General features: G+C 47.6%; 1 protein-coding gene across 1 annotated transcript in view; it reads left to right on the forward strand.

Annotated features, from left to right (window-relative positions):
• Window positions 1-4,744, forward strand: part of LOC135824417 (transient receptor potential cation channel subfamily A member 1-like) — a 49,164-nt gene extending 44,420 nt beyond the window's left edge. Inside the window, exon 27 of the mRNA XM_065337154.1 lies at window positions 4,005-4,744. Within this exon, the coding sequence (XP_065193226.1) occupies window positions 4,005-4,140 (136 nt within the window). The 3' untranslated portion in view covers window positions 4,141-4,744. The remainder of the gene's footprint in view (window positions 1-4,004) is intronic.
• The last annotated feature ends 4,784 nt before the right edge of the window (window positions 4,745-9,528 follow it).

A 9,528-nucleotide genomic window follows, 5' to 3' on the forward strand; every position in this document is an offset into this window, starting at 1 on the left:
GCGGGATCAAGTCATTCTGTTCTGGGACTTGATGTTTAGCTAACAAGGCTTCTGATTCTTGAAATCTGACCTGTATTCCTGTATAAAGGTTAAGCACTGATGCACCCCCCCCCCCCCTTGTTGCAAAAAAGCAACTGTTTTATACAGCAAGAAGCATTGGAGAGGAACCCTCAATAACAACAGTAGATAACAGACATTATCGCCCCTCCCCCCGAGACACACACATCATAGCACCATAGAATGGGGTTGCATTTTTGTTGTTTTTTGCCATGTGATTAAAGGGGAAGTTAAGGCAAAAATTAAAATTTCACCAGTTTTAGTCTTTGGGGTGCTGAGTCGAATGGTCTTGGTCCGAGAAAGCTGAGACGCTCCCTTCCTACTTGAATCCCAATCGAACTCGCGCACTTCCACCGAAACTGGGTGACTGCGCCCTACTAGATGGGGATTTGTATGCAAAATGTCACTAAAAGCTCCATTTCGTTCTTATAAAAGCACGGATGACCGCGATTGGCCCATATGTTGTAGTCTTTTGGACGCTGCGTCGACTGGTTTTGGTCCGAAAAGGCTGCGATGCAGCGTTCCTCCTTTATTCCCAATCGAACATGGTTGAACAAGCGGTCACGTGCTCCTGCGTACGCCAGTCACCTGGTCACCGTGCCTGCAGGGTACAACTAACTAGCCTGTTTGACCTTTTTTGGGTGCAGTCCTGTCACTCGAGTTGAACCTTGGTGTGAAAGTTGTCGCCTGCTGGCGTGGTGACCAGGTGATTTGGGCACCCAGGAGCACGTGACCGCTTGTTCAAGCATGTTCGATTGGGAATAAAGGAGGAACGCTGCATCGCAGCCTTTTCGGACCAAAACCAGTCGACTGAGCGTCCAAAAGACTACAACATATGGGCCAATCGCGGTCATCCATGCTTTTATAAGAACGAAATGGCGCTTTTAGTGACATTTTGCATACAAATCCCCATCTAGTAGGGCGCAGTCACCCAGTTTCGGTGGAAGTGCGCGAGTTCGATTGGGATTCAAGTAGGAAGGGAGCGTCTCAGCTTTCTCGGACCAAGACCATTCGACTCAGCACCCCGAAGACTACAACTGGTGAAATTTTGATTTTTGCCTTAACTTCCCCTTTAAAGGGGAAGTTAAGGCAAAAATTAAAATTTCACCAGTTGTAGTCTTCGGGGTGCTGAGTCGAATGGTCTTGGTCCGAGGAAGCTGAGACGCTTCCTTCCTACTTGAATCCCAATCGAACTCGCGCACTTCCACCGAAACTGGGTGACTGCGCCCTACTAGATGGGGATTTGTATGCAAAATGTCACTAAAAGCGCCATTTCGTTCTTATAAAAGCACGGATGACCGCGATTGGCCCATATGTTGTAGTCTTTTGGACGCTGAGTCGACTGGTTTTGGTCCGAAAAGGCTGCAAAGCAGCGTTCCTCCTTTATTCCCAATCGAACATGGTCGAACAAGTGGTCACGTGCTGCTGCGTACACCAGTCACCTGGTCACCGTGCCTGCAGGGTACAACTTACTAGCCTGTTTGACCTTTTTTGGGTGCAGTCCTGTCACTCGAGTTGAACTCGAGTTGAACCTTGGTGTGAAAGTAACATTAGTTGTCGCCTGCTGGCGTGGTGACCAGGTGATTTGGGCACCCAGGAGCACGTGACCGCTTCTTCAACCATGTTCGATTGGGAATAAAGGAGGAACGCTGCACCGCAGCCTTTTCGGACCAAAACCAATCGACTCAGCGTCCAAAAGAGTACAACATATGGGCCAATCGCGGTCATCCGTGCTTTTATAAGAACGAAATGGCGCTTTTAGTGACATTTTGCATACAAATCCCCATCTAGTAGGGCGCAGTCACCCAGTTTCGGTGGAAGTGCGCGAGTTCGATTGGGATTAAAGTAGGAAGGGAGCGTCTCAGCTTTCTCGGACCAAGACCATTCGACTCAGCACCCCGAAGACTACAACTGGTGAAATTTTAATTTTTGCCTTAACTTCCCCTTTAAGCAATCACGAGTGAAACGAGGGTTGCCTGCTGCTCCTCGTTGCTAGTCTTGAAGAAGAAAAAAAATCATGCCCATCTGCTGCTGCTGCTAGCTGCCAATATTGATGCTGTCCCTGCGTTTGCCACCTCCAACTGCTGAGGTGCCTCGTGCTGTGGGCCGTGTGGCACTACCACACCTAGTACCTTGGTCCGCCCTGCGTTGATCCGGCATCGTACTCTCGTACTCTGCTCATGCTGCCGTACTCTCGCGTTGTGGCCTCGTGGGTACGTCTTACGCTATTTGCGCTTGCCACGTGCTTATGCGGCCCGCCTTACCTGGTGGGCTCTCGCGCCTTATTTCCCATATAAGCATGGTGGTGTCTGTCATTGTGGACCGGGCGGCATCCGGGGACTTCGCCTCTTCCATATGTGGTATGTTTGCTCCGCCACACCGCCTGTTCTATCTTGCGTACTCGGTTAGTACTGTACCTTGGCTGAGGCTTAGTACGCGCGCTGGAGTCCTTTCGTGCCATGAAAGGAACTGCTTCCTAATATAGAGATTAGGCGCCATGAGCCCTGCTTGTAGTAAACATTGCATTAGTAGCGCTGATACCTTTATGCAAATATGGGGTAGTCTCGCCCGCGCATATGGGCGTACTCGTACTGCGGCCTGGGCTTTCCCCAGTACGGCTGCCCGCCATTGCATGCCAGACACCCCCATTGTTGCGCGCCTAGCCACGCGCGTGGCTTTTGCCTGCTGCTCGGTTGTCAGCGATAACTACAGTTTGCCGTACGCTGCAAACCTACATTCACGTGGCGAGTCAAAATGGCTCGAAATGAAAACAAAAAGAGGTCTGTATGAAATGACATTTCGGGACTACAGCACCTTCATCACAACTGTTCTCTATAGCTGACTCAGACAAGAATTTGAAATAAAGGGATTCTTGACACCGAATTTATGAATAATGTTTTTACACACAAGTTCCTAAATCCTGGTCAACACTAGGCCAATCAGTTTTGGCTTTTTTTTGAGTTTTTCAAAAGTCGTCATGATGGGCCCATAATCGCCTAGTGTGAACAGAGTTTTGTACAAGGTTTCAACCATTTGTTGGCGATTTCGTATCGTACAATTTTTTGGTCAAGTATTGACTGATTGATATTTTGGCAAAAAGCCCGGTCGAGTTTTAGCGCTTACACATGTTGGAGCAGGCATCCAGCCAATCACTGACGGCTTCTCACCATGACGGCAGAGAGCGTCGGTGCAGACTGTGAACTGGCTGCACTGGACTGCTAATACATGTAGATGCTAACCTTTCCAGGCTTTTGGCCCTGTAGCTCGTGTATATATATAACATTTCTGCTCTAGCTTCTACCACGGTCTAGCTCGGCTGTGTACCAAGCGTATATGTGTGCACAAACAGGTATACACGTGAAGGCGCTCCCCATTGTAGGTGAACAGGTAGCCGACTCGTTCAACGCATTCAGCCGATTTCATCTCAGAGTCGGTTTCTGAGAATCGGCCAAAAAATCGGCCTAGTGTGAGCCAGGCTTGAGATCGTTAATGCAGAGAGCACTGCATACCCTAGCTAGGGTATGCAGAGAGCACTGAATACCCTAGCTAGGACAGAGCAACGAATGTGTGCTGCACAACGGCAAAGATATGGAGACAAAAAAACGCTTTTTTTAGTTTAAGAAATATTCATTCAACACTCAGACAAACAGTTACAGGTCCGGACAACTTTCTGGTCTTTGCTGTGTTGCCATTGTGAATCTCTCTCTTCTCCCCCCCCCCCCTCTCTTTCTCTCTCTTTCTCTCTCTCTCTCTCTCTCTCTCTCTCTCTCTCTCTCTCTCTCTCTCTCTCTCTCTCTCTCTCTCTCTCTCTCTCTCTCTCTCTCTCTCTATCTATCTATCTCCTCTATCTCTATCTCTCTCTCTCTCTCTCTCTCTCTCTCTCTCTCTCTCTCTCTCTCTCTCTCTCTCTCTTCCTCGCCAACTCGTTCCTTTCCTGCCCTGCTCAGAATGAGAGGAGTTCAGAAGCAACTGGACATGCAGAGTCGTATGCTGCGCACAATTGCTGAGCAGATGAAGATCAAGAGTGAAGTATACGAGTCGGATAACGATGACGACATGCAACTGGATGAGTTGTACTCGTAAAGGTGATGTGTGGCGAGTGTCTGTAGTAACTTCTAGCCTGGTATTGTTTGTGAAACAACTCTAATTACTTTGTTGCTGGCTGACTCTTCACTACTTTAGATACCTTGCCTCTAATTCTTTTCTGAAGTTGTTGGTGTAGCGGCTCAAACTGTAGTTTTACTGTTCTCAATTATGGCTAGATAATTTGGAGGAGCTAAATGTTCAGTGGCCCTATAGTCAGGGATTTCCTGTCACTTACATGCAGTGCAAGGCGCGAGGCCAGGCTACTGTGGTGTGCAAGGTAGCACACACATGCTGTGTATAGCGATGGAAAGATAGTTTTAACTCTGGCTGCACTAGCTGTGCTTCATTCTGGGAGAGACACAGTTATGCCCATTTTCAGCATCGGTCAGGGCTATGCAATTCTTGCAAAAAGTTCTTTGCTTTCGTTTTTGTGAAATGCGCGTAGGTCACAGCTTTTGTAGTGAGTTTCGGATTGCTTGCTGGCACCTGCTGAATGTCTTTTACCGCTGATTTTCCATTGTGAGCGGGTTGCATTACACAGTGGTGTATTGGCTGATCATTATTCCAGTACTTCCTCCGTTAACAAAAATTTCGTGATGGATTTTGAGGGACTGGTTTGCGCACAAACTGCCGTGAAATGAGTCACGATCACTTTCTCGGCCTTCCCTGGCATGCCATGAAAGAGGTACGATGCAAGGAAAGCGACCTTTCTCAACAAGCCGAGCGGAATCGATGTTTGCGCTGTGGCAACATAGGTGATGACAGTCATGGCGAGCGAAACTGAAATACCACTTCTCCGGGGGGGGGGGGGGGGGGAGAGTGCGCTGTTTGGCCTCTCTACTACTCTCGCACTGAGTTTGAGAATGCTAGAGAGCGATGGAACGGAGCAGCGAGCCCACACAATGAGCGAGTGAACAAGGAGCTGCTTCGATCGCACGCATGATGAAATAGTTCTGAATTCAAGTTCTTGTTCAACCTGCGCAATGCCCAGATTCGAATGCTGATGCCCATGCATTCTTTCAGAAGTCTGCAGTCCGACGCGAGTCTCGTGGCTAAGGAAAGTCGACTGGACTTGCTAGCCGCTGCCATTCAGTGCTGGCAGGAGTATCCATCAGAGAAAATGGAATCGGTTTGGCTGTGCCTTTACTCCTTGTTTCGCGGAGTTTGGGAGAGCAGAGACGAAACCAGGGAGTCGCAAATATTTTTTTACGACTCCCTGGTGGAAACGAATAATCGCCACCGCGGCGGATCACGCAGCTTGAAAGCCAACTTACTTAAACGGCGGCGACATCAAGTTCAGCAGAGCGTGATCCAAGAAGTCGAGGCAAGGCTGAAACGAGCTGAACAACGACTCGAAAGAGATGACGACTCACGCCCAGCAGGTGACGACAGCGCTAGCGACGCAGGGTCAAAAATGAGTAGAGCGAAAGCGACGCAAACTGAACTCTCCGCTCATTCCGCCAACAGTTTCTCTTGTAAAGACGCTGTACATAGGCTGAACTACCTTCGTGTAGTGATTTGCAGTCGATACAAACTGTTCTTGACTTGTTCTATAAACGTTTTCTTATCCATCAAAATCCATCACGAAGTTTTTTTTAACGGAGGAAGTACATGCAATTTTAAAAATCCATGAAAGTGAACCACACATCATTAGTTCTACCTGACTGTGGTCAGGTCACTGATCAGGTGGGGGTGTACGTGTTTATGTTTATAGGCTGAGTACTAGTATTGCCCCGGGGTCTCCGGTTGATTGCATAGGATTTGTTGAGCTAACAAATATTTTCAGCAGAGGCATGTGTATTTGAAAGGGGAGTGTTGATGGCAAAAAATTGTACTTCCTCCGTATACAAAAACTTCGTTCCTTTTTTTTGGAAGGCTGCACACAGCTCTGGAATTGTTCCGTTTGACTTGGAATAACGCTCGTGGCATTGTCTAACCTGTTTGCAAGATATACAAAGAAAAAAAAGCAACTCAGACGAATGAGATTGAGTTACTCAGAGTCTTCGTCGCTCGTGTCATTCTCACCTGACAACGCTGACTTCACATCGCCAACAGTCGCTGCTTCCGCTCGCATTTCGTTCAGCTTCTTGTCAGCGGCAGTGATGATCCGACGCGGCACTCTGGCTACGTCCTCTTCATCTCCAGAGCTGCGTACGAATCGGTGTCGACTATTAAGTTGTTGCAGCCCGTTAACTCCACTATGCCGTGAAACGAGTCGTACAAGCACATCCACACGCTTCGCATTATCTCCACATGATACTCCTCCCAGAATTATACAACGGCTTCGAGGAGGTCTCTGCGACTCCCCTTTCGTGACAAAGGAGACGTCTGACTGGAGAGAAGGGAAGAAAGCCAGGTCGTCGACATTCCGATCCGGAGTCTGCGCTGGTTGCACTACGACTGAAATGTTTCATCTTGCCGTGCGAGCGAAACAGCTTTATGTTCTTCACACGCTGCATGCAGGCTGCGCACCGTAAGTAGACCTACGAGCCTGGCCAGCTTCAGGGCAGCGAGTGCCGCGTGACTCTGTGTTCCAGTCGCGAGCTCCACTTCGTCACTGTGTCAGTTTCGAGCAAGTAAGTGTTAGTTTTTTTTCAAATGACTCGTGAATTCCTGTCGGCAACGTCCTCACGCGCATGGCTTCCATGGAGAATCTGTTTGGTTTCAACCAAACTTACCTCGACATGAATGTGGGTTGTCGATGACAGCCTTTGGCGCGGTTAGTTGAGCAGGTTCTTGCTCAAAAACACCTTTGAAAAAGTCACGAAGTTTTTGTATACGGAGGAAGTAGTACTGAAGGGAGTGTTGGTGGCAATTATCTGCAGGCAGACATATTGGGATGCTCTATGACCATGATTGAGAAGCAGAGGGTACCAGGTTGAAGTCCTGCTTGGAAGTGGAATAATCCCAGCCGTACTATAATTATTTCAACATCACAGAAACATGCCACATGAGCTCGAAGGGAGCAAGGAGCTATGGTGAAGCCTGCCGGAATGTGTGCCGCCACAGTGTTTGTCAGGCTGACTCCCTTTGCCATACAATGATCAACTAATCCTGTCCTCGGCCCGGTAGATCATGCATCTCTTGTATCCAGTAGCCAGCACACCCTTGGGTAGTAACTCTATCCACTTTGCTTCTTGGATTCACTCGCTAGCATGAAATCACTTCATACCATATACACCCTGCAAGAATACATTAGGGCCTGTTGGAGATTCCCTATTAAAATACTTGTGCAGTTCCTCCCTCATTAGTAGATAATCTCTGGGCCAACAAAATGTTTTTCTTATACCGAGACTTATCTTGTAACAGGACTTTCAACTAAAGATACAAGAAGAACTGACTCGTACTTATATTGGGTACCCTCAACACAACGTAAATTTTCGACTTTTAAACTCGTTATAATAGACGCCTGATCATAGGGTGGTGGCGTCCCACGGAAGCGGAAAGGTGGTTCTTGACCAGGGAGTTGTACGACTCCTTGTTCTTGACCTGCCCGGCACGCGAACCCGTCGAGAATTTTTTAAATTTTTTTTATAAGATACGAAGTAGTGGTTGCGACTTCGGCGATGATTTGTAAGAAAGGGTTTGCTCCCCACACTGGAGCTCGCGCTATTCCGCCGACTTTACTTGACACTTGACTGACTCATGACTGCCATCCAGAGCACACGAGAAGTCCATCGAACCTTCGACTCGGCAAACCTGCAAGAGAGCACCACTCCCTGCTCAATAGGGCTTGAAAGTGCTACGTCACAGCATAGCAACAATTTCAAAAATTCAAAAACTGGATCCACTTGGATCCAGTTTTTGTATGGATCCAAGCACATTTCAAGCGGTCTTACCCACAGCATGGTGATGTAGCCAGTGAAACTGACTGATTTGGCTACTGGGGCGGGGTTACAACTGGTGGCGAAATAAAAGTCACACCTGCATGCGACATGAGTGGGTTGCTATGCACCCACATACTTAGGCAATAGCAAAGTCACACCTTAGTGGATCCAAAAATAGAAATCTGATGTCAACTTACTACTCCCTGGCCGTTTTGACGTCATCACTTTCAAGCCCTATACACAGTGTTTCGGGGAATTCACCCCTCATCAGTTGAGCTTGAGTAGGCTGAGGAAGATTGTGCCTAAAGAGCACCACTTATATAGTGCTCTCCAGGCACAAACATCACCAGGGATACAAACTTACAGAGACGCTCCATTTCCAGCGCGACAAACACCTCGTGAACACCAGATAGCAGCGTGAGTCAGTGTCACTCCTGGACGGTGAGACCAGACGTTGAGGACCCTCGGTCATTCGCAACGCTGTCACCTCCAAACCAACTAGTCGCAAGCCCGCGCTGAGCACAACAGTGCGAAGTAGTGGTTGCAACTTCGGCGATGATTTGTAAGAAAGGGTTTGTCCCCACACTGGAGCTCGCGCTATTCCGCCGACTTTACTTGACACTTGACTGACTCACGACTGCCATCCAGAGCACACGAGAAGTCCATCGAACCTTCGACTTGGCAAACCTGCAAGAAAGCACCACTTTTTTTATAAGATATTTGAAAATATCCAACATAGCTGTTCCTTGCCGGGATACTAAAGATCGTCCATATCTACGAATACAAAGATAGAATACGTTGTGTCTTTCTGCTTTATCCTATGTGTTTTGGCCTTGGTTGTGCATGGTCAGTATTATCTTATACTGAGTATTTGGCACTCCAGGGACCTGAACAAAGGGTCATTATCATGAATTTATGTACCAACGGATTTTGTTGTAACCGGACCTGTAAACAGTTGCATAGACCACGTTTCGCCGGGGGATTTCAGATTTCTATATTCTAACGGGGTTTATAATTATAATAACCGGACTCGTTATAATAGGGAGGACCTGTACAGCAAATTGGCTGCAGGTATTTCCTATTTGTCGCCATGCATGAGTACAATTATTTAGAACGATGATTGTAGGGCAGACAATGAGAAAGAACGAGAGGCTTTGTTCAGAACTGTTTTCTTGCGACGCCGTCATCAGTGAATCTATGTAACAATAGAATGGGGACTACATGTACTTCGAACAACTCGTATATGGCCAAACAATTTAAATAAAATGGCAGAAGAGGAACGAAAAAGTTATAATAATACACTACACTTAGCAATGTACTACGGGGTTGCTTCAGAAGCCAGCAGCATGCATGTGTGAATCATACCAGCATCAGCAAAAACAAAACAAAACAAAAAACAGACGAGAAGAAAGTGCATGGGTGCTGGGTGGGCACTGGCGGATTCTGCCGACATAATTATTGTCACAGTTGGTGGTTGAAAATTTGGAGCATAATTTGGCATCCATTCGGAGGTAGGAGCATAACTACATGATTGTACCACAGTTCTAGTATGTAGGCT

This window comes from Sycon ciliatum, chromosome 1 (genome assembly GCF_964019385.1).
Source record: "Sycon ciliatum chromosome 1, ocSycCili1.1, whole genome shotgun sequence".
Classification (NCBI taxonomy): Eukaryota; Metazoa; Porifera; class Calcarea; order Leucosolenida; family Sycettidae; genus Sycon; species Sycon ciliatum.